Raw genomic sequence first — 26,316 nt, forward strand, 5'->3', positions numbered from 1 at the left:
TTTTGGTTTGTTTGTATTCCAGTCCCAGGACAACATATGTTATGTTAGCATTTGTAAAGCACATACAACCCAAGGATATCTAAGTGCTAGGTGAATACGAACCAATCACAACTGGACAAACCAAAAATCAAGTCCACCCCTGACTAACTTAATCAGTCCTGAAAAGCCAAGTTTTAATGGCCTTATGGAATTTCAGGAGAGAGTCAGTCCTTCTAACCTCCTGTGGCAGCATATTCCACATCTTAGCCGCCGCCACTGAGAAGGCTCCCCCCTATTTAGACTTACAAAATCTGGGGGAAGTAACCTTTATGATCCCTGCAGATCTCAGGGCTCTTCCAGAGACATACCAAGAGAAGGCATCTCTCAGATATCCTGATTCAGATTGATGAAGTGCCTCATGAACCAGGCAAACTGCTTTAAATATTATTCTATTTCTGATCGGAAGCCAGTGTAGGGACCTCAGTCCCTCTATTACTGAGTCCCTCTTTGGGAGCCCACGAACTAATCTAGCTGCCCCATTTTGGATAATTTGGAGCTTATTAAGGGAGTAGTTGGCCACGTTTGATACAGAGAATTACAATAATCCAGGCGTGAGGTGGTGAGTGCCAGGACCACCTGCACCCTCAACTCCAGCAGGATACAATCCACTATTTTCCTGAGCATTTTTAGAACCCAATGGCATTTCTTCACAGTACTGCTGACCTGCCTCTCAAACGTCAATCCTACATTGAAAATCACCCCAAGATGTTTTGCTTCCTTCACTGGGGTTGGTAAAGGGCCACACACCTCAGGCCACAAATTACTGTTCCAGATATCAGTGTTAGCCCCAAAAAACTGAATTTCTGTTTTGTCACAATTCATATTCAGCCTGTTGTGTTTAATCTAGCTACTGATCTACGCCACACAGGCCCTAAATCTCTCTGCCACCACTGTCCTATTTTTCTCAGAAGGCACCATTATTTGACTATTCTCAGCGTACAAAGTCACTTGAAAACCGTAAGACTTTATCAAATGTGCTAATGGTGTTATATACAGGTTAAATAGCGTTAGACTAAGGGATGATCCCTGAGGGACACCGCACGGCAGCTAAAAAAAAGGGCAGCTCAAAAGTCTCCACAGCTGACTCTATTAGTTCTATCCCTAAGATAGGAGTCCAGCAATTGTAGCACCCTACCTCTGATGCCAGCCTGTTGCAGCCTACTGACCATTAAAGATGGTGAAATAGTGCCAAAGGCTGCTGACAGGTCCAGCATTGTCCTGATCTACCTGGCGTCTGATATAGTCGGAGACTGAAAGAAGCGCAGATTCCATACTATGATTGTCCCTGACGCCATGGTGTGATAAGTCTAAGCACTTATTATTGCTTAGAAAAAGGGCTAATTCCTTGTTCAAATGTTTTTCTAATATTTTAGCTGGAGCTGGCAATAAAGGGATGGGCCACAGAATCTTCAGTTCATTCGCATCTCTGCCTGGCTTCGTTTCAGTGGTCAAATGATGGCTTCTTTTCACCTCAACGGAAATTCTCCAGAAACCAGCACCCACTCATACGTTAACTCTAGGGCCTCTACTATTACCTCTGGAGCCTTCTGTAACACTCTAGGTGGGCATGAACCTCCGGCTACCCTGACCTCATTTGCATTATTAGGGAACTGATGGCCCAGCAGTTCGGGCTGGACTATTCCTATTAAAGTAGGGTCAAGGCTGATTTGCATATAGCTGGGTCCAAACTGTGGTGGCATGGGGGCAAAAGAACGATGGGCTGGAGTGCTACCCCAAGCAATTGCCGGTGGTTAGAAGTTTGTAAGCATTCCTACAACAGACTTTTCTGAGCTTGATCAGCATTAACGAATATAGAAGTTCATCTTTGAATCGTTTTTTTCCCTAAACTACAGCCAGAATCTAAGTATTCATCTTTGGACAAATACTTAATTTTAGTAGTGTAAAAATGGTCAAATTCTTATCGAGATTCAAAAATAACATTAGTACAATAACTAACCATTTACAAATTACAAACCAACCGTTTTTGGCATTTTAAGCAGTGATGATAAAAATGAGATCACCAGAGGACCACAATATTAAGAGAGTGTTTTAGTGCAGTTTTTTCAGGTTTGGAACTTTAGTTATGAAAAACTGACCCTTGACTAATTGGACCTGGTGTTAAATGGGTTCTGGTTATTGCATATGAGTTTTTTCCTAATGTACAAGTATTGATCTTCTGTTGTGAATGCTGCAGTTGATATTTGGCTGCTTCTTGGTCTCTGATGGTGGTAGATTGATTTCAGTGTTTTTTTATTATTTAACAAAAAATATTTTGTATTAGTTTTACATGATGTATTTCGTGGAATACCAATAAATCTATATACTGCAGCTGGAGCAGTGGAAAGCGCTAGAACAGGCCAACTGGAATTTCCAGTACAAATCTGACTCACAATTTATATTTTGGTTAAATACTTGAATATACCCTGATCTGTTGTGTTTCCAGACCCTCCAGAAAAGTGTGATTTGTGATAACTGGCCGCAGCCAGTTGAGGCAGCCAAGTGACTTACTCTGTAGAGCATAAGAAATCTGTGGTGCTGTATGTGAAAACGTTTCATGGAGTCGTTTACGTTTTTAGACACCTTCCCTGTTTAACTGATTCTTAAAGCATTTACCAAGTTATGTCTAGGAACTGTCCCTATACGGGCTCACGAGTCTCCTTACTATAGCATGGAGCATTTCCTTCCTACCTCGCCTTTGTTTCTGTATGCGAGGAAGAAATCCCGCTAGATTCCCTTACTAAAGAGTGCTGTACATAGAAAGGAAACCATGCATTTACTATTTAATTAAAAACAATGGCGGTTGCTTTGGTAGAATGCCTGTTTGTTTGCGAGAAGCTTTCAGTGTTGCCAGTCAGAAATTTTAATTATTTGATTCTAATGTTAAAGATATATTGTAATTGTATTTATATAGCGCATGCTACTCCTGACGAGATATTGAAGCGCTTTTCGGCAAGTAGCATGCTACTCCGGAACCCAAAGGGATTAGTGGTGGATTAGCAATGGAGAATATGGTGTAATTGGATGCACTTTCGAAACGTTCAATTATGTAAAATGCATTTTCGATTAATAAACCTATATTAGATGGTGATAAAGTGTGAGAGAGCTGCACATCTCACATACAGGCTGAGGTGACTTAGAAGGGGCGTGATTGGAGTTTATGTGTCTCGGGTGTCTTGCTGTGCAGGATCCCGAGACTGAGGCACGTGATTGACATTGCAAATACCGAATACGCAAGAAAGCCCAGGGGATGTAGTGGTAGAGGGAAAAGGCGGCTAACAGAGATGAAGAGTAATCACAATCAAATATAGAGACACTAGAAATTTTTCACACAACAGAGACAGAAAGCACAAACCAATTTGCAGTGTTTATCACTCCCTGTGTGTTTTTTGTAATTTGTGGGCATGTGGTTAATTCATTTAGTAATAGTTTACTAATAGTTACTCTTCCTATGGCCTTTTCCTCACTTACTTGAGGAGGTCGCCTCCTCCTAGTTTGTAAAGTACAACCACATTGGGAGATATTTTCTTACGGGCATTTGTCACACAAAATGCGTGCAGACAAGGCCTAACCGGATGGAAAGTTGTTAAAATTGCTCACAGTACAGCTACTGTAGAACGTGGGATAGCGCCTTTGCCTCATTTCTAAGCGCCCCTGACTTAAGAAGATAACATAATGGAAGGCTGGGATGTAAAGTGGTCTTCCCAGGATCACACAGTTCGGTCACACGTGGAAGCTGGGACTGAAGCTCGGGTCTTCCGACTTCACAACACAGGATAAAAAGTTTTCTAGCTTACGCGTCAAGAATTTTCAATTCTATTAAGGACACTGAGGCGAGGATTATGCTTTTTCTTTCTTTTACTGTTCCAAACAGCAGCCAATCAAATAACAGTAAACAAAAAACTTCAATACCCATGAAGCATAGCAACAGTCACACGGTCCAATCAACACACGGGACCTCTCTCCATAAAAGCCATGACCTCGACAGTCACTTCCTCTTTCTTTGTAACAGACAGATAAGAATCCAACACTGAATGAAAACGAAACTCCTTACGGAATAACAGTCCAAGGAAAACACTGTGCAGTCCAACATCATGGTCCAGAACTACTGGCGACCCGAACAGGTTGTAACATCAACCAGCACCTCCACGAACAAGAGGCTCAGGAACTGTAGAAGTGCAGCTCAAAGAATGAAACATTAGAAAACCACACAGAGTCTTCTGATCTGTTCCTAGAAGAGATAAAAAGTTACCAGTAATATATTCGCTGGATATAACATCCACTTATAATCTATACTTTGTCAAGATACAACAGGGTGGGAAATACAATAAGAAATATCAAAATCCTTTGAATACTATTACTTACATTAATGAAACATAAAGTGGCATATCAGTATATGGGTGGGATAATCCTCGCCTCCGTGTCCTCAATAGAATTGAAAATTCTTGACGCGTAAGCTAGACATTTTTTTATTCTGTCAGGACCGGAGGCTCCGATTATGCTCCTTTAAAGCTGACCAACCTTCATAGACATCACATCAACTACTGGTTTATGATAGCATTTCCTAAAAGTAGATTCTGAAGACCAATCAGCCGCTCTCATAATGTCTTCCAGACGAGACCCAAGAGCAAAAGTCTTGGAAGCCATGGCTCCTCTAGCTGAATGAGCTCCAAATGTAGAGGTGTCAATACCTGCCTCATTCATCAACCACCTCTTTCATCCATCCAAAGTGGCAGCTGAAACCGGATTAAAAGGTTTTTGTAAAAAAATGAAAAGCTGTCCTTTATCATTTTGTCTAGTGTCCACAGTAGCCGATTCATAATCCTTCAAACACTGTACTACACACAATTGTTGATTATCAGGAAACCTAGGATAAGTTACCAACCTGCAATTCGTTTTAGTTCTCCTGGTGACATTAAAAGTAACTCCTTCTGATGAATAAATTCTACCCGCCAAATCTAAAGCCCTAACGTCTGAAACACGTTTACAAGAAATAAGACAGAGTAACATACTTAATTTAGCTGAAATTTGTTTCCTAGACAAATAACGGTTAGCAGGCCATTTATCTAGAAATCTTAAAATGATGTCCACATCCCAAAGGGCAGTATATCTAGATTGCAGAGGAGCCGCCAAACGAATACCTCTCATCACTTTACATACTAAAGGGTATTCACCTACTGGTTTCCCTTCTACATGAGAATGACCTGCAGAAATAGCTGACCTGAAATAATTCACAGTACGATAGGCCAGACCCGAACTAGCAAGTTCTGCTAAAAAATTCACAATCATGTCAATATTTGACCCCAGGGGATTGATACTCTGTCCATCACACCAACTGGACCATCTCCGCCAGGCTGAAGCATACCTCTTATGCGTGCCTGAAGACCAGGCCTGTTTAATGAAGTCGGCAGCCTGTTGCGAAATGCCTGGGGAGCTCCATCTCGCCCTGAAACAGTCCAAGCCATCAACCAAAGATGGTTTGGCAGAACCAAGGGATGTTGAAGGCTTTCCAGACTCATCAGAAGATTCAGTCAAGGAGGAATGAGAAGAGGAGGAGAGCAAGCTAACTGCAGAGCTACTGGGAACCAGGGTTGCGCTCTCCACAGAGGGGTTAGAAGTACAAGCTCTACTTTTTGCCTTCTCACCTGGGCTAGTACTCTGGGGATCATCACAAAAGGGAGGAAGGCATAACCCCAAAATGGGCTCCAATCCTGAAGGAAGGCATCTTTCGCCCGAGCCATCGGATCTGGACGCCAATTGAAAAATATCGGAATCTGGCAATTGAGACGTGAGGCAAAAAGATCTATGTTGCAAGGACCCAGTTCCAGGAGGATCTGATGAAAGAGATCCCGATTCAGTTTCCAATCGCTGGCATCCCTCAAATACCTGGAGTTCCAGTCTGCAATGATGTTCTGATCCCCCGGGAGATACACTGCTGTGACACTCAAGCGGTGAGTAAGGCAATAATGCCAAAACTCCTTTGCTATCTCTGCTAACATTTTGGACTGAGTACCCCCCAGTTTGTCGATGTATCTCACTGCTGATATGTTGTCCATCCTCAGTAAGATACAACAATCTCCCTTCATGGGAGAGAAGCTCTTGATGGTGAAAGAACCCGCTAGGAGCTCTAGACAATTGATGTGAAGCTTCATTTCTGTCTGGGACCAACGACCCCCCATCTCAATCGAGCCACAACGTGCCCCCCAGCCTCACTGACTGGTGTCAGTCTATAATACCACATCCGGGAGAGAACCAAATATGGCCCTGCCATTCCAGGCTTCCATATGGTTCAACCACCAAAGAATCTCCAATCCTACCTCCTCGGTTAAAGGAATCTGTTCCGAGTAGGAAAGGCCCTTGTGCAGATGTTGAATCTTTAACCTCTGGAGAGCCCGGTAATGAAGGAGAGCTGGACAAATTGCTTGAATAGAGGAGGGCAGGAGTCCCACTATCCTGGCAATGACTCTCAAAGATATGGTCTGGTTGGACCTCAGTTCCCTCTTGATGTTGCGAATCTTGGAAGAGGGCAGAATGAGCTGGGCTCGCACTGAGTCTATCTGGAAACCCAGAAAGTCTATCAACTGGGTGGGAATCAATAGTGACTTCTGCACTTTGATAATGAATCCCAGATCCTCTAACAGTTGAATAGTCAATGACAAATGCCTCAGGAGAGTCTAGAGTGTCCTGAGCCATCAGCAAAATATAGTCCAGATAAATTATCAACCTGACTCCCTTGGCACGAAGAGACCCTACCACAGGTCTCATTAATTTTGTGAAGCACTATGGGGCACACGACAGTCCGAATGGGAGTGCTTTTAACTCCAAACAACGATCCCTCCACAGAAACTTGAGCAAATGTCTGTGAGGTGCGTAAATAGGGATTGCTAGGTAGGCGTCTTTTAGATCTAGACGCACCAACCAGTCGCCTTCTAACAGAATGTCCCTCAACATGTGAATTCCTTCCATCTTGAAGTGTCTGTATAAAATCCAGCCATTGAATTCTTTGAGATTCAGGACAAGGCGATGACCTCCGCCCTTCTTGTCGACCAGAAAAATAGGGCTGATGAAACCCCCCGGATGGGGAGTGGAAACTTCCACAGCTCCCTTGTCTATAAGAGATTGCACTTCTTGATCTATAATGGAGAGATCTGTTAGGGAAAAATACATTTGAGTGAGAAAGAGAGTTTGTTTCGGGGTGCTGAAAAACTCTAGTCTGAAACCTGTCACTGTCTGAAGAACCCAAGGATCCCCCAAAATCAGTTTCCAATTGTGGAGGAAGGAACTGACTCTGCCCCCCCCAAAATTACATGTGAAGGTGGAATAACACTTACCAGAATATCCTAAATCTTGAATTGCACCCTGTTGTCCTTTTCTGGGACCTCTGCGGAATCTAGCTCGTCTGCCATGAGAACAGGTGGGATAGAAGGTGGGCTCAGCTGGTTCTCCGTACCAGCCACCGCAAACTCTGGGATAATAGGCTTGAGGGCTAGAATAGGCTCCTCAGCCGGGCATACGCCATCCATAACATCCGGCCCTGAGAAAAAGGCTGCGCTTAAAAACTTTCTTGAGGGACATCTGAGCCTTGTCGAGGGATGTGTAAGTAGAGCAAAATTTAGACAGTTCCTTCACGAATGGTGCACCAAACAGCATGCCATTCGCAGCAGGGCCAGCTTCCAAACAAGATAGATCATTAAGTTTGGTGTCAATGCGCATCAAAAAAGTCCGTCTGTGCTCTGTAGAAATAGCACAGTTAGTGTTGCCGAGTTGGCAAATGGCCCTCTGTGCCCATCCAATAAGAATGTCAGTGTCTACTGCCATACCGGAAGCTTTGGAATGAAAGGCCAACTCCAAGATTTTTGTAAGGGGACCAGACATGTCCAGGAGTTTATCTTGACAAGAGCGCCAAGCTCTGTCTAAACCCTTTTTAGGATCTTTTGAAAAGTTTTTCATAAAGACTACCATTGTGGGATCCACTTCAGGCGTATCTGCTACCTTCCCATCTAGGTCGGGTCTGGGGCATACAGCCCGGAGACGAGCGCAAACCTCCTTATCAAATGCTTTACGCAAATGCGATTATACATTGTTAGCCACCTCAGAAGGAGGAATCCAGTTGGACGCCCTAGGGTGAATAATATCCTTGGGATCAAAGTCTAGAACTTTGGAGGGAGACGGCTGTCTCTTGGTCTTCTTGCTAGGGCCTGGGACATCAGGATCAGACTCCGAAGAAGCGTCGACGCTAGAGGCAGAGGAGGTATCAGCATCCTTTTTACTGCTGTAATTGTGCTCACCTGCTCTTTTGCGGCGTAATTTCTCCAAGGTCTCAGCCTGGTCAGAAGAGGAAAGAGACTCGCTCTGTTTTCCTTTGTCTTTAGAGATAGGATTTTCAGAAGGAGCTGGTAGACCCGGCATCCAACTTTGATTACAAGCGTAATCAAGCAACTGGCCCAAAAAGGGCCCCAAAGCTTTAACCAGAGCATCATTAACTGATTGTTGCACCCTAGTGTCAAGGGCTTCGACCAGGTTCATTTCCAGCTGGTCATAATTATCTTTAGGAAAATATCCTGATTCATCTTCATGCCATTGAGCCATACTCCTGTGTTAAGTAAAAATACATATAATACTATATGACTGAAGAGCAATATAGTATACACAGGAGGTCCAGACGGGGAGTGTAAAAAACCCCTGCCAGGTCAAAACAGAGAGATTCTGTAATAAAGTGTGGAGGGAGCAGCCTGGCACAAAATGCAACACTCTAGGCAGAGCCTATTAAATTTTTACAACCCCAAGCAGAGCTGTGGGGCGTCAGGGAGCACAGTAAGGGGGCCACAAAGCAAGGGAACAAAGCAGCGTCGTGTCGCAGCAAAAACGCTGGCTCTTTTCCCTGGAATCGGAGAAAGAGACGAAATAGAAAAAGGACTACGCTGGACGCGCGTAGTTTGCTCCCGCTTCACAAAGAATCACAAAACCCGCCGATAGCGGTACAATAAAACACGCTCAAGCAATCTACAAAATATCACATAAATGAGAGAGAGAAAATGTAAAGAGTACTTATCTGCTGTGGAGCATGGCTTTTGTGTTGATTGGACCGTGTGACTGTTGCTATGCTTCATGGGTATTGAAGTTTTTTGTTTACTGTTATTTGATTGGCTGCTGTTTGGAACAGTGAAAGAAAGAGAAAGCATAATTGGAGCCTCCCTCCTGCCATAGAATTAACCCAACACACCACACCTTCTCTCTCGGGTATTTTTAAAACTGTACTGACAACTGACTAAATATTTCCATGGCAAAGAGAAGGTGCCATATTACTATTACTGCGAACAAACAGCTGTCAGCATGCATTTAAGTGAAATTGCCTGTAACATGTTTCATTAAATGTTTGTGCTTGTTTGTAGAGGCACTAGTATTTCCACAGCAAAGGACACCGCCAACTAACACATATATGCCGGGAGTGCATGTAAAACTTGAGTAACACAAGCCCTTGGACTTGAGTTAGGGTCGTCAGAGATAGCAACTGGTTTCCCGGCTTACCGTTTTGGACCGCTGGAACTTCTCTTGCTAACCCTCGTCTCAGGGTCTTGAAGCAGAGGGTAGGAGGAGAAAGTAAACGTGGATCAGTAGCCCTGTTTGCTTTATGCAGTTTCCAATCTTCACCTCTCCCCTCATGCATGAGAAGCGGATAAAGGCGTTGCAGGGCTAAGCATGGGGCAAGAGCTTAAACCTGTGGTGTCATCGGTGGGCAAAGGCTGCGGGATGTTCAGTAGCATGAGGGCCTAGGGCCCCCAACACTACAGTCACTACGTAGACACCTGTCACTTTGACAAATCGACGCCCATGCGCAAGCCCAACACGGGCTTGTTTCGTTGCCACAACATAGTGAACTAGATTTTCGCTGCAACCCTGAAATAGCTGCTTTGTTTTAATCTCCGTTCTTCTTGTCTTGGAAACAGGTTGCAGCGGTGAATAAATATAATCCCCCTCCGGAAGTCATCGCAGGACAAGACCACATGGCCAACATTATGTACAGTATGATTCAGTCGCAGCGAGTCTTTGACAGGTAACTTCTCCTTGAACTTCCCAGCACGGCCTCTAGGTGGCGCAAAAATAAAGCACAACAAAATTCTCTGTCTTCATTGTTCTGCGTTTTCGTCAAGAAGCATTTTCTTGTTTCTTTTTTGTAGTATGGTATCACTTTGCTTTCTTTCAGAATTCATGGAGAAATTATCGCACTCATGCATATAGAAGACGACTTAGGGCCATATGTACGAAAGCTTTTTCCCATAGACACAGAATGGGTAAAATCCTTTCGTACATCTGGCCCTAAGTTCCTTATGATTCCCACTCTTGTGGCCAACCCTAACTTGTTAAACATACTTTGAAATGCTTCGTTCTTAGATTGAAAAGCTACATCTAAAGGATCCTGTGAGATTTTGAGTTGGTTTAACGCTTTGCGCTTCAAAATAATTGCAAGGTGCTTTGTAAATCATCCGATGACCGGTCAGATTATCCCTACCAAATATATCTGAATATGACACTACCTTATAAATTCCTATTTCTGATGGATACTTCTACCAGCAGATCTCTCACCCTTTGAATATCCCAGGCGACAGACTTAATGCAGAACATTTTCGATAGCTCCCCCACGTCGGTAGAGGTGCTACTCCATTATGGCTTTACACACAGCATTGTGTGATGTCACTAGAGCCATCAAGCGCCCCACCCACCATTGGGCTGCTGACTTCAGATCCCTTTTTCCCATGCCTTCGGCGCGATCTAGAGCTCTCTCTTCAGAAGTGAGTCGTTATTCAACAATTTCTTTTTACCCTTACATCTTAGGGGTAGTTTTCTTTTCAGATGTTGTCGCTGAAACGATCTGAATTCAAGTCCCATTGAGACTGCGAGGACCAGAGTTCCATCAATGACCTTCATGAAATCTGTCTCTATTGTCTTATACCCAATGTAAAAGTGTGTCAATTGTGCCAGAAGATGCATCCAAAAGCTCTTACAGAACGATAAGCCAAGATGTTAATGGCTAGAGGGAGAGGTTATCGTCAAGGCGGTCGAAAGTCTCTTCAGAGAACAAGATCCCCATCTCCTCTGATGCCTCTGCTGGCCTCCTGGGACCAATGTCTGATTCCTCAAGAGGCATTTCAGCGCCCTATCATTCGGCACCTTTTACTCTGTTCCTACTAATGCCACAATTGACTTGGACAGCTAAGACTCTGGTGCCACCTCAGATGCCTCCACTTGTCCTTCCGTCTTCTTCACCATCAGTGCCAGAACTTAATATCTCACCGACGCCATCAGCACCACAACTGACTCCACCGGTGCCACAAGTGACTCCAGTGACGCATTCCAGTTCAGCCTCCATCAGACTCGCTACTTCTGTTGCTTCACCACTTTAAAAGAAAGACACAAAGTTTGATAGAGGAGTACAAATTCTTTGATTGTTGTGATCTACTGAACAACACCCTCACTGAGGATGTTTTTAGTCAGCCAGCAATCAACCCTGACTTTGAAAGTTTGAGAGTTTGCGAGAAGCCAGTGGACTTGATACTTCTACAGAGTGGGAGTTATTACATCCTATAGATCTCCTTCCTCCGGAAGGGACCTCTTATCATTCAATTATATATAAGGCAGCAGAAATGTTGGAGCTGCCCCTTCCGTCGACTGAGGTCAAATCGAACATCCTCAAAAAGGTGCCTGATTCTGCCTCCCATACTTCGGAACCACTGCTGCCTTTTAATGAGGCCATGGCAGAACGCATACTGGACATTTGAGAGAAGCCAACTACTTGCATGTGTGTTTCTAGACCAACAGCCTGTTGTATAAGCCTGTTCCTGTAGACTCGAACTTCCTGTCATCACACCTGTCTCTTGAAGGTATGGTTGTGCAGGCTTCATGTTCTTCCAAGCTGACTTCAGGATTCTTTCCTTCCGCACCATCAGACGGGAAGTCATAAAAGAGGGAACGATTTGCCAAAAAGGTATTGACAGCAGGGAGCATGGCTCTAAAATCGCTCAATGCTACCCGTCTCCTTGGAAGGTACGTCCATGCCTTATTGGATTCTGCAGTCATCCCTAACTGACTGTCAGAAATAGAGGCTCACTTTACAGAGATGCTAGGACTTGGACAAGCCACTGCACTGCAAGTTAGACAATCAGGCTTAGTTACAGCAGGTTCATTAGTGAGAAAAATGGGCACATCAGTTTCTCTCCGTCGTCATGCCTGGATGAGGAATTTAGGTTTCTCTGAAGATGTCCAGACTACATTAATGGGCTTGCCATTTGATGGCTCTAGACTCTTTGGTGCTAAGGTGGGCTCAGCACTATCAAATTTCAGGACAGTAAGGCCACAGCTAGATCTTTTAATCTGCAATCCCAACCTATAGATTATAGATAGTTTAGGAATTTTGAGGCTTTTTCTTTCGAGGGTGCCAACAGTCATCAGTACAACAGCACCAGCAACAAAAACAATCAGACAGTACAGAGGAACACAATGTGCCCTACTTCTTACTGCATCCTCTTCCTCCTCCTCCTCTTCTCTAGTCACAGCAGGGAAGCAGCCCTAGTTTGCTTATTGGAACACAATCTACCCATTGGAGGACAGAGGGCAGGTATCCTCTGTTCCACAAATGTGGAGGACTATTACTTCAGCCCTTTTGGTTTGCAAATTGTGGAAACGGGGTATGCCCTATCCTTCCAGCATTCCCCCTTTCACTTCCCCACTAATATCCAACACTCACACAACACCAGCCGCATGTCCTTCAGCAAGAAGTCCAATCTTTACTCCTAAAGGGTACAGTGAAGATTGTTCCAGAGCAGCAAAAGCTTCAGAGGTGCTACTCTTTGTACTTTCTGATCTTAAGAAAGAACAACAGTCTCGCCTTGATCCTATACTGCAGGCTTTTAAACTGGTTCCTCAAAAAGGAAATGTTCAAAATGCTGTCCCTAGCTCAGGTTCTGCTTGCGCTGAAAGCAGAAGACTGGATAGTGTCTGTTGAACTGCAGGATGCGTACTTCAAAATCCTGCAGTCTCACAGGAAATATCTTTGCATCACAGACAGATCCAAACATTGCCAGTTCTGGAGTCTTTATATTTGGCCTCACTTCTGCACATCAAGTTTTTACGAAAGTGATGGCAACGGTTGTGGCTAATCTCAAACAGTCACAAATTTCACTATTCCCTTACATGGACAACAGGCTGATCAAGGCTGCTTCACAAGAGATGGTGTCTTGCCACTTCCAACAAAAACTCAGTGGTTCAGTCTGGGCTTCTCAATCAAACAATCCTAAATCTCACCTGGTGCCCTCTCAGCACATTCTGTTCTCAGGGGCAGTAGTAGACACCACATTGAATCAAGCCTTCCTACCTCCTCAGAGGATTCAGGCCATTCAGGCTGTGATTCCGATGTTTCAGGTTGGAGTGATTATCCCAGTCCAGACAGTCTTCCGCCTACTAGGTCTGCTAGCCTCCTGCATTCTGTTGGTTTCCCAAGAAGAGTGGCACATGAGGGCCGTCCAGTAGTGCTCCACGGGCAGTGGTTCCAACACAGTTGAGATCTGCATGCCTTCATCAAGATCATCAGAGACACTGCGGTGGATCTGCAGTGTTGAAGTGTGAGCGGTAACCTTTCGAAAGGAAAGCATTTCACTCTCTTCCTCCAGTGCCTACAGTAATCATGGATGCATCCACCCTAGCGTGGTGGGTGCTTATCTGGAAGAAGAGAAGATAAGAGCCTCTGGTCAACAGAAAAAGAGATTCTGCAAGTCAATTTGTTGGAAATGCGGTTGACAGATCTGGGTATCAAGGCATTCCTCCCTTCCCTTTACAGTCAGTCTGTCCGGAAGTTGACAGACAACACAACTGTAATTTGGTACATCAACAAGCAAAGGGGAGTCAGCTCCATGGGGTCATTTTTTTCCCTCCAGAGAAGCTCTGCGACTGTGGCACCTGGGCTCAGGAGTATCAGATTTAGATGGTAACAGATCACCTGGCTGGAGTGCTCAAAGAGCATGTGGATATTTGCAGTTTGCGTTATCTTGACAATCACAAGCAGCGTCTCCACCCAGAAGTAGCCTTGGACATCTTCTATTCATGGGGGACTCCTCAAATAGACCTATTTGCCTCTCTTGAGAATGCTCTCTGCCCAAAATTCTGTTCCCACCAGTATCCAGGGCAGGGAGAACTGGGGGACGCATTTCGCTGGAAATTTATCTTTCCACTTCACTATGATTTTCCTCCCATACTCTTGATTCCTCGTGTGTTGAGGAAGTTTTGCCTCAACCGGGCCCAAGTAATTTTAATTGCCCCAGACTGGCCACAAAGGGTGTGGTATGCAGACCTCATTCATCTCTCTCTCTCTGCACTCCGCTCCTTGTCCCTCACATGGTAGACCCCCTACTGCAATTGCAGGGGCAGGTTCTACTCCCCAGCTTCCAGCTACATGCCTGGAGATTGAGTGGGGCAACGTGAGTGCCTTTTCCTTATCTTCTGATTTGTTGTTTTATATTCAAGACGGCACTCCACCACAACCTGATTATTTTGGCATATGGAGAGCATTTGTTAAATGGTGTACAGACAACTCTACACATCCTCTTTAAGCTCACCTGTCTGACATTCTCTATCTTGCCCTTTCACCAGCCAAGCAAGGCTGCATATTACTACTGTTAACCATTATTTGTCATCGTTATCATCGTTTCTGTGATAAACCATCACTCTTTAAAAGTCCTATTGTTCTAAGATTCCTTGAGTGTCTCACAAACAAGTACCCTTCTATGCCCTTTATTGTGCCACAGTGGGATTTCAGTGTGGTTCTTTCCTACCTAATGTGTTCCCTGTTTGAACCTTTACATAGTTGCCATTTACGATTGTTAACATTATGAATTAATTGATATTATGTAGGCTAGATGGTTAAGAGAACTTCAGGCTCTGAGTGTGAAGCCTCCCTTCACCTCGTTCTTTCCAAAGAAAGTGATATTGAATACCAAAACTGTCTTCCTCCCAAAGGTGCTTACTCCGCTTAGCTCAGTCTACCATTCTTTCCACTTTCTACCCTCCTCCACATCCAATTAAAGTGGAGTAAAGACTTCAGTGAGGAATCTGCAGGTCGAAGCACCCATAAGAACAAGTTACTTACCACCAGTGACACTTTGTCTGGTGGTACCTGTAGATTCCTCACTGCATCCTACTCTCATTCCCTTTGCATGACTGAATATACTAATGATCCTGATCATCTGTGATTTTTCATTTCGAAGAAAACTGCACCTATATCTTTGATGTTAGTTTAATTCATTTGCCTCAAAGCTGTTCTAAAAATGGAAGATAACTGAGGTCAGCACATCAACGGGGGCGCTTTATGACTCGAGTGATGTCATGCCGTGCCAAGTGCAAAGCCGTAATAGAGTTGGTGCTCTCTGTCAGCATGGGATAGCTATTGGAAATGTCCAGGTCCTGTCTGGTTCCTGGGGTATTCAAACGGTGAGGAAACTACAGGCAGATACAGAAAAAGACTTACCAAAGGCAAGTCACTTGTTCGTTGAAAAGTGTGTGAAATTTAATGTTGCAGAATGAAAAATCTGCTTTATTTTGGATGAAAAATTGACCATGAGGACATACTGCACATTAAAAAATAACGTGAAATAACATCAAGAGAACTGCTTTGAGGAAAAGGTGTTTCTTTTTCAAACTAGCCTCCTGTGGGACTCAATTTTTTCAAAATTTCACGCGCCTGTGGAATAGCTTAAATAACTTTTCACACCAGTTTTCTATGAATGCACCTACAGATGAAGAAAGTAAGACCTACCGAGTCTATCTTATGCATATATTTGTGTGAAAGTTCTAATTTCCATTTCGATTTCTTTAGTTTTAAATGTCTCTCTGCACATAATAATATGAATTTGTTTTTATCAATCCGAAGTGCCTTTTAACCTCAATATTTTCGCTAGGTTTGATGGCCTTAGTAGACCTAGAAGCCATTTTATTCGAGGTAATATGTTGCACATTTCCTATATCCTGCAATAATGCGTAGCTTCATTTTCAACATTGGCGACCAGAAATGTGATTTCTAGAAATTAATTAAGTTAGCAGTGTGTTTATGTATTTATTATATATTTCACCTCAAGGAGGTATCGCATCTTCTCAATGAGAAGATCCAGCCAAATTGTCTCTTGATTATTTTCTGTGCTGCTCACTATTTCTGCATTAAACACGTTGGTCTTGTGGCTTCTTTGTATTGTATTTTATTTTGAAAGTTGGCACAGAGACCGCGGACCCTGCTTTTTCCTTGCATACCTAATATTGTGCCCTACATATCTTTCATACTGATTTGAATTCTTAAGCAAGGTCGATAGAAAGAGTACTATTTGTTATTAAGAATGTAATTTAGACACGTGCAAAATCAGGTGCAAAAGCTTCCTAGTGCAAATTACATGTACACTTCATGTTCTCTATGTTTTGCACCAATTTAAACATCTCCACAAAAAGGTGGGAAATGTATGCAGATGCTATTTTCACCAATTTCTTTCATTTTATTTCCACATTAATGCCAATTTGTGTTTGCAGTAGGTGCAAACAAACCACGAGGGAGGGAAAATGGCGTTAAGCTCTTAAAAACAGTAGTGCTCAAAAGAGGCGCAAATGCTACATACTACTTTTTCAGCACTGGCTAAATGACGCTACAAGACCCTGGAAGCAATTACATGTCTTCCTATTTTCTTTCTACTTAACAAAACGGTTTAATTAGAGCACTGAGTAAAACCAGCCCAGCAGAAAACAGGGTAAATCATTTTAAATAATGTCTTGCCATTCTGCTTTTGTATATGTATGAGCATTTGTAACACAAAATTTAAAGAATATGTTAAATATTTTGTGGATACTGTTTTTGTGTTCTTTGTCTCGAAGTCCACAACCCAATATCTTTGATGAAACAACCTAAACAATCTGGACCCATGTCTGTTAACAGAGCTCTTTCGGAGTGGAGTTTGTCCGGCCAAGATGGCGGCTGCTTAGTGCCGGAGCTTCAGGCCGGCCCGCCAATAATCCTGTCTTTTCAACCAAAGAAGGGGGGGGGGATAACGGCACAGAAGTGAGGCGGGGCCCCGCTGGAACCAGCTCCTTCAGGTGAGGAGGTCCAGAGGCACCAGATGACACTAGCGGCCTCTTCGAGCTGCAGAGTGATCCAACCGTCCAGAGAGGTGAGGCCTGGCCCGCCTGCTGCGCCGGCCATCAGCGCTGAGAGCAGCTGGAGTGGGAGAGGTGCCTGTCGTGAGGGTGCCAGGTCAGAAGCCCAGCAGCCAGTAGATTGCCTGCGAGACATGCAGGAGTGTGCTGCAACCGCCTGCACGATCAGTCGGTGAGGACCAGCACTGTGGAAAGAAGCATGGCCTGGCCTAGAGGAGAACAGGAAGTGGGCAAAGGCCTAGCCCTGCTTGCCACTACGAGTGGCAAAGTTGAGGAGCCCCAGCCGAGGAGTGATCTCCCATGGTCTGAGAGAGAGGATCGGGGGGACGAAGAACTAGCCTGCGGTGGAGAGGTGCTGGGAAGCGGACTGGGCCCCTCCCTGGGTCGTCGCGGGGGGCCCTAGCCTGGTGGAGACTTGCCTGGGTTTTCAAGGAGGGGCAGCACTGATGAGGGGGCCTGCGCAGAGGAGCGACTGGTGGATTGTACCCCGTCACCCACCTCCACTGGCATGGGCTGAGAGTGCCATCGCGGGAGTGCCTGAGCTGGATCGCCACGCTGCGAGTGACCCCATAACCCCCTTCTCTGATAGTCGGGGACAGTGAGTAGTGACAGGGCTAGACTTTGTTGGACCAACTGGAGTCTGATGCCGCCTCAGTGCCCCCTTGAATTTTGGCCTCATTGGTGGAACATTGAACAAAAGTTGACTCCTGAATGGTGGACCTGCAGGCTGCACTTGGAGCGATCATGGAGGTGGAACACTGCTAGAGACTTAATGTGGCCTCATAGGATAAGATATTGCAACAGCATGTGCTTGGAGGCTAGCGTAAACACAGGATTGGCTCCCTTCTACTGGGCCTAATTGGAGAGCTCTCTCACTGCACTGGAGGCCTACAGGACCAGTAGCTGCTGGAGCCCTTCGCTGAGGGGTCACTCCACTGAGTTGGACATTAGACATGAGAGCGATAGCTGCGAGCTCCAACTATTTACTGATATATGCTGACTGTGGGGAAACCCAGACCTAAATTGCGGGGACGCCCGTGACGACTCTGGCGCCTGACGCCAACAAACAATGACACTGGGGAGAACCTGACGCCTACCACTATGCAAAATACCCTGAACAGAATCCTAGGGGCAGTTGTGGATACCAATTTGACTCTCAGCCTAGAGATTGGAAAGGTTTCCACTGAACTAAGCCACCTGTGTATGGAGCATCACAAACTGGCTGACAGGGTGAAAGTTATTGAAACAACCCTAGAGGATCTGCAACCTGCGCACCAGGCCCTTATGTCCCAGGTTACCCACCTCTTTGAACAGATCCAGAGACTCTAGCTCCGTGCTGAGAATGCAGAGGGCCGCAGTCGGCGCAATAATGTGAGAATAATTGAAATACCGGAGGGTGTGGAGGGACCTGATGTGACCTATCTTGAGTCTTGGCCCCTCACTCTGTTCTTTGCGTTGGAAAGAGAAACTTCTGCTGCAGAGAGCACACGAAACAAGCCCGTTCCAATTGGAGGGTGGCCGGACCACCTTATTTCTGGACTGAGGCGAGAAGCTCGGATGGAGATCTAGGGTCGGGGCCTGAACCCTTGGACAGAGAGGACTCCTCAGATGTAGATTCTGCAGTCAGTGTAATGGAGGAGCTCTCCACATGACACCCTAGATTTCGGATGACATTGTTTGAGTCCACAGGGCCCTACCTTCAGCTATGATCGGTTTACGAACTGTTAATGTGGGCTGACCAGGGCTTAGACAGATCGTCCTTATGCTCCTGGTTTCAGCCTCCATATCAACCACCGGATAATCCAGTCATTTGATGATACAACATGTTTATGTAATGGTTTCTATGGTTTGGGTGGTCAGCGGTTGCTCGTCTGCTCTTGGGATGGGGAGTTGGGGGTTGTTTGCATTGCTTGTTTTAGCCTCTGGTCACTTAAGTGTACGTAATGCACCATTGGAGTGTCCTGTGGGGAATTGTAGAGGGGTGAGGACCATGTTCCCTGATCATTTTCTTAGATGGTATAGCTGCTGCACACCTCCCTTTTAAAATAATGTCTTGCAATATCCGGGGCATGGGTTCGATAGCAAAGCACCACAAGATCCTTTCATGATTGAAACGGAGGGGGATACATATTGCCATGTTGCAGGAATCACACCTCAGTCGGGCAGAAGCAGACCACCTCTGCAGGTGTTGGCGAGGACAATTGTTCGCAACTTCATATTCAGCCTTTGCAAGGGGAGCAGAAATATGGATAAAAGCGGGGGTACCCTTTGAGGTCTCTGCAACTGACGTAGATAAAGAGGGCCGCTATGTATTATTAGAGGGACATCTCGGTGGCTAAACCATTGGTTCTGGGAAGTGTTTATGCCCCGAATCAAGACCAGTTCTAGTTCCTGCACTCCTTATCTACCCGGCTAGCATGATTTACTGATGTTCCATTTCTCCTTGAAGGGGACTTTAATGGAGTCTTAGGCCTCGATCAGGACCGATCAACCCCACCGCTCCAGTCGGGGTGGGGCGACTGTTAGGGTGGCAACAGGTATGTCGACCTGGATATCCCAATTGGATATGGTAGATGTCTTGCACCTTCAGAACCCTCTGGGTATGGACTACTCCTATTTCTCACACCTTTATCGAGTACACACCAGAATAGACCGAATCCTCTGCTCGGCCTCCCTTAGTGGTACGGTAATAAAAGCAGAATACTTAGGCCAAGCCATATCTTATCACAACCCGCTGTTGATCTTTTTGAAAACAACAGAGACTCGCCAACCCGTCCCAACTTGGTAGTTACACTCCACAGTGTTAGAGGACGATGTCTACCAAGAAGCATTTCTCAACAGGTTGATGGAGTACTTGGCGTTGAATCCGGGGTCGGCGTCTAGTAGAGGCGTCAGAATGGGAGGCCCTAAAGGTGATAGTACGGGGTCATTGCCTTGGACAGACTGTGGGTATCAGATGAGACCTTGAACGTGACGTCTAGCGTTGGGAAGAATACCTGCACTGACATGATAACCACCTCAATAACACCCCAGAAAAACAAGCAAAATTACTGGAGACCAGGGAGAAATATAAGGTCACGCTAGAACGTCTTAGATGTCATGACTACAAGACATATATAGCCAAAGTACATGAGGAAGAAGGAAAGGTGGGGAGGCTCTGGATCATCCAGAGGCTGGGGGAACACCGATCACTCGGCTGACCACCAGGGGGGGTGATACAAAATATGCACCTACCCAGATAAATGATGAGTTCACAACCTATTGTAAGTCTTTGTACGATCCCCTACAGGTGGACATGTCCGTCAAAAGGGAGGAATCTTTGTCCGTACTACCTTGGAGTGTTCTGTCTGATATGGGCAGAGATGCACGAGGTGCGCGAATATCGGTGGAAGAGGTCAAGGCAGCCATTAAAACGTTAGCAATGGGTCCCTGTGCGCTGCCGGCTTGCCATCAGAGTTCTATAAATTGGGCTGCGGAGTCCTGGCACCAAGGCTGGTTGAGATGTACACCGAAGCCTACAAAACCATGATGTTGCCGGCCACACCCAGGGAAGCCATGGCGATCCCCTTACCCAAATCTAAGCAAGTCGACAAGAGGGTTACTGAGTTCCGGCCCTTGTCCATGCTTAACACCGATTTTAAAATCCTTAGCAAGACACTCGCTATGAGATTGCTACCCTATATGAATAACCTCATACACGAAGATCAGAATGGGTTAATTCCCTCCCGTAGCACCTCCAACAACCTCTGTAGATTGTACTCCCTGCTTGGCAATGATTGTGTCGGTGGATCTTGAGAAAGATTTCAACACTGTGAGCTTGGATTCCCTAGGGGCTACCATGTCGAGGATGGGTATGGGTAATGCCTGGGGCGACTGGGTTTGGTTACTTTACACAAAGCCCACTGCATGTTTTAAGACAGGATGGATGATCTCTTGTAACTATAACATATATAGAGGAACCCGGCAGGGGTGCCCTTTGTCGCCGCTGTTGTTTGCCATCGTCAGAGAACCGCTGTGGCGAGACTCAGGACATGGCCATAGAATGGCCTATATGCAGATGACCTCCTTGTTTACCTTAAAAACAGTCCAGCAATGCTGCCACAAGTATTTAAATTGCTGGACGAATTTGGTGTCTGTTCCAGCCTCGGTTGAAAAGAAGAACGGCTTGTGTCTTCCCGATGTTTTGTGGAGTGAATCGCCCAGATTCTTGCCCCGAAGATGTGACGTGGGCTCCACTTACATTCTGCTATCTGGGTATCTAGCTCTATCATGAGTTGCAGGATATCAGGGAGGGCAACCTGGGAAGAGCGCTGCGAACATTGCCGTCCACTGTCACTTCCTGACGGTCCGTCTGTTTGCCTACTATAGCGCTCGTCTCTCTCGTTAAAATGGTGATGCCTCCCAGGCTGCTTTATTACTTTACAAACCTACCCAATGCACTGCCGGCCTCTTGGTTTCGTCCATTAGACGCGCTCCTCAGGGAATTGCTGTGGGACGACGGACGTCAACGGGTGGGCCTGGCCACTCTCCACCCACCTCCTGAGGCTGGAAGGTTTATAGTCCCGGATTTCAAGCTTTATTTCTTAGCGGCTCAGTTACAATGGCCTCGACATTGGCTAAGTGGGGTGGGGCTTATAGAATTAACGGCTGATGGGGGGGACCCCAGTCGCAGTAGACCCGTAGCCGGGATGCTTACGCCTAAATCGCGAGGGCCAAAGTGGGGTATATTACTAGCAACAGCCCTGACCAATTGGCAGAGAGTTCTTAGGAAAACAAAAACTGACGTACCCTTTGCTCCAGCTACACCAGTGGTGGGGATCCCCCACGGTGAACCGCCTTCCTGTTTTACAAAAAGACAGCTTAACTGCTGGATGGCTGTAGAAATGCATACACTAGGTACGTTGTATTGCCAGGAAATGCTGATCCCATTTGAGGACCTTGTGGACCAGACCGGACTGCCTTGTGTGCAGTTTATCACTTACAAAGCAGTGGTGGGGGCTATTTGAGACCTCTGGAGCAAAGTAGAGGGTGAACCACCTACACACGGGGTCCTACAAACTATGCTGTCAATTGAAGAGGGTTTATATTTGGTCTCCTGGCTATATAAAGCCCTATTGGGAATGGCGCATAGGCCACTGAACGTTCTCCGGGCAAAGTGGGAGATAGACTTAAACAGGACCCTCACTGACACAGACTGGAGTAGAGTTTTGGCGTATGCACCCTCGGCCTCCCGAAACACCGACTAAAATACATACAGTATAACTATACACACAGGGCTTACCTTACCCCACATCGACTAAGGCTCATATATGGGGGAGAGGAGATAGGTCGCCCACGATGTCTTTTGCATGACGTAGGATTTGTCCATATGACAAGGGCATGTCCACAGCTGCAAGAATTCTGGGAGGGGGGTCATACAAAAAATTAACCACATGTTGAGAAGACGACTAGAGAACACAACAGAGACATGCCTGCTATAATTGTTTACCAGACCACGCCCCCAAAAAATTGGTAACAGATTTGCAGACTTGGCCCTGGTATTGGCTAAGCGTAGAGTGTTGATGGCATGGAAACATAATAAGGGACCCAGCTTGCTAGCCTGGACATTGGATTTAACGATATAGGGGAGAGCGGAGGAGAGAGCTCTGAGGAGAGAAGATGAGGATGAGGCGCAGGCCAATAGCCCCGCTGTGGACAGAGGTCATCGATGGTTGGGAGAACACTAACACAAGAGTAGTGTCAGATTCTGAGAGTGACACAGGGAGTACTGTGACAACTCGATAGGAGTGATCCGATAGAAGAGGGCTCTTAAGACAGCTAAAAGATTTAGAGGAGATTGGAATATGACAGGACCGACACCTCCCCCACAGTCTGTTAGGGAAACTTCCCCACAGAACACTTAAACGATGCTACATAAACGATGTAACATAGGGTCTCATTATAAGTTTGGCAGAGGGGATTACTCCGTCCCAAAAGTGACGGATATCCTGTTCACCGTTTTACAAATTCCATAGGATATAATGAAACTTGTAACACGGCGGCCGGCATAGCCGTCACTTTTGGGATGGAGTAACCCCTTCCGCCAAACTCGTAATGAGGCCCATAATTTTGATGGTAACAACTTGGTTGCCTGCACAAATGTATATACCACTGGCAAGTTACCAGTTTCTTATTTCTTTGGTTTCTTCCATGGTTTCTTTTGTCTAAACCAGAGAAGTTGATTAGTATTCCTTTGATGACTGTACCCTGGTCAAATACTACATGCTCACTTACATCTTAATCCTCTCCCAGCCATAGTTTCTAAGTAGTTCTCCTGAACATCTTACCTACACCAAATACCTTATCGGAAGAGTGGTATTATAAAAAGGTAATGTGAATGCAATAAGCAATACATTTGGTAAAAATACTGTAAGTCATGAGTGTAATTGCTCACATTAATGTCAAATATGTGCACTGGTTAAATAAGATGTATTATGCTCTGCTTGCATAAGGTGAAATGCCAATAAAATAAAAGTGCTAAAAAACAGTGCTCTTTCACTGATAGGGATGACACTGTGTTTATAGTGGGGTTCCATTGGCACAGTTTGACTCTAATTACGATTGCTTCTTTCTCCTGAGCTGAAAACTGTCAAGTAAAAGATGTTTCAATAGGTGTCATCATGTTCCGCATTTTCTTACTTCCTCATTGACATGCCAATTCAGAGTAGCCCATTGATGAGCAGCAGCCTATGATTGTGGTCCTACATCTAAAAAGGCAGTACAGTAGAAGGGCCACTGCCACCTGGCAGGAGACCTGTATCCATGAATGCACTGCACATTACGTCCCTAAGGCTTTCCAGTCGATTCTGTGGACCTTTGCTTTGGGTTTTTGCTGTAAATAATCCATTTAATTTAGTAACCCTTCCAGTTACCAAGCACAGCCTAGACTTTCCTTTCTTCCTTCTTTTTTCCATCCTCACTTTTTACCTTCACACTATCCTCCCTTCCTTCCTTTCTGGCACTGCCATACCCTCTTTTTCCCTCCTTTGCTTCCTCTCTTTCAATTTCGACAGGCAAACCATCAGTGTTTGTTTGGTACAAATCTGCTGTATTACACGAACAGAATCGTGTACAGATTCACTTAAATGTTAGTCGTTTGATTTCAGCAAAGGGTGACTAATTTTGTGAGCTCAATAATTTTGCATCATGGGAAAAATGGAGGAAAATGATTTTCAAACTTGCAAAAATGTTTTAATTTTCTAATCTCATGAGTGATTCTTCTTGGGGTACACAGTGTTTAGCAGAAAAAAACAGGCCTCATACTGTCGTCTTAAAAAACTGATGTACTGTTTGCTCTCCCTTGGTCATAAAAACATGAGAAAGAGATATTTTCTCAAACGTAGCTTCATCTTAACCTTTGTGAATGTAGAGAAATTGCAATTTGTTCGACTTTGCAATGAGATAATAACAAAAGTGGAGCATATTCCATTTGCTCAAGTTTATGCCTTGGTTTAAAAATCTTTATGTAACAAGAAACGAAATAATGTTTTGTGAGGGAGCCCTTTAGGGGTTTCCTTTGTGATAAATCTATTGTGTATATAAGGTATATGACTCTCCTTGTATTTTCATAATGAAGAAATTCTAAGATAAACATTTTCTTCTTTAAAAATTAACTAAAGCTACAAAGGAAACTGACAGTATTGCTAATATTTTCATCTTGCAGTACTTTACCCAGCCAGGATGCACCGTACCCAATGCTGGTCATGACGGGCCCCCAGTCCTGTGGAAAACGTGAACTCACCCATAGGCTGGTCAGAGATTTCAAGGATTTCTTCCGATATGGGTATGTTTTGCAAACATTTGATGGTCTGCATCAGAGACAAGTATTCAACTGTCCAGAGGAAATGCTGATAGAAAAGTGTGCAGGATCCCCAACATTTCCATTCCTCATATTTTAAGCCATCCCTGCCCACTTTAGCTACATCTCAGTACCCATTTAGACTCTGCCATTGACCCTCTCCTTTTTTTCCTCTCAAAACCTCCTCACTTAGCATAATTTCTTCAGTTAGATTCTCCTGCCATCTATATGGTGAAGACACCCACATCTTCTCATTTCTAAGCTGCTCCCGCTTTATCCAGCCATGTAAATCTAACTGCCTTACAAAGATTCATCGAAGGTTGGTTCTCTAGTTCTTCATGTTGAACTCATCTGAAATGGATGCCCTTTATTTTCATTCTTCAACAGCACATCTCATTTTACCTAGCTCGATCCATTTTACCTTAACACTCAGACTTTTAACTATTGAGTTAGAAACCATAGCTTTCTTTGTAGTACCTCTATGCCCATGGACTCTTCATCTGCACTATGGTTATGTCATTGTACTATCAAGGGCTAAATATAAGAAAATCCACCCCTTAGTTTCTTTCCCCACAGCTTTTTAACTCCCTGGATCTTAGTAAACTAGAGTATTGCAATAGTTTACTAGTGGGCCTCTCTCAATATTCATTCTCACCATTAGAAAACATTTTAACTCTTTCCACCTTGCACAGTCTTCCTAGGAACACCCCAGCATCATCATGTTGCTGCCATGTTGGCTATCTCTCTGTCCAAAAATGGCACTCCATACAAGCTATTAAGGCTGTTATTTAGGTCAATCTAAGGCATAGCCTCAGATCATCTTTCTCGCTCTTTGACCTGCTGTTCACTCAATGAGCATGCTCCTCTGTAACACAACCCAGTGGTGCTTTGTCCTGTTGTTTGACAGAAAATAGACATAAATAACTTGCTGTCAGATCACCTTTCAGAGGGCCATTGGGCACTCTGGGGCTACTGAGCCCAACGAGGTGGTTGAGGCTTTTAACTCCTGATATCCTGGGGCCTGACCTACTATGGATCCGGAGCAACTGGGTCAAGTACCCCTTCTGCACTTGATTCTCAGTGCTAGCTTTGGAGGGGCAAAAGCTCCCTTGGAGAGTAGGGGCAGGTAAGTGAACAAAACTTACAACTCAAAGTGCACCCCATAGAAACAGTAAATCAGTGTTCAGTCCAATACTTTCTTTTATGAGAATAAGTATTTTCTATCTAACTCTACACGTGCAAATGAATAACAATACTCATGTGCA

At 44.9% G+C, this 26,316-nt stretch overlaps 1 protein-coding gene across 1 annotated transcript in view; it reads left to right on the forward strand.

Annotated features, from left to right (window-relative positions):
* Nucleotides 1-26,316, forward strand: part of LRGUK (leucine rich repeats and guanylate kinase domain containing) — a 386,639-nt gene that overhangs the window by 183,847 nt on the left and 176,476 nt on the right. The window contains exons 10-11 of the mRNA XM_069229317.1: nucleotides 9,984-10,090; nucleotides 24,917-25,036. Coding sequence (XP_069085418.1) covers nucleotides 9,984-10,090; nucleotides 24,917-25,036 — 227 coding nt within the window. The remainder of the gene's footprint in view (nucleotides 1-9,983; nucleotides 10,091-24,916; nucleotides 25,037-26,316) is intronic.

This window comes from Pleurodeles waltl, chromosome 4_1 (genome assembly GCF_031143425.1).
Source record: "Pleurodeles waltl isolate 20211129_DDA chromosome 4_1, aPleWal1.hap1.20221129, whole genome shotgun sequence".
NCBI lineage: Eukaryota > Metazoa > Chordata > Amphibia > Caudata > Salamandridae > Pleurodeles > Pleurodeles waltl.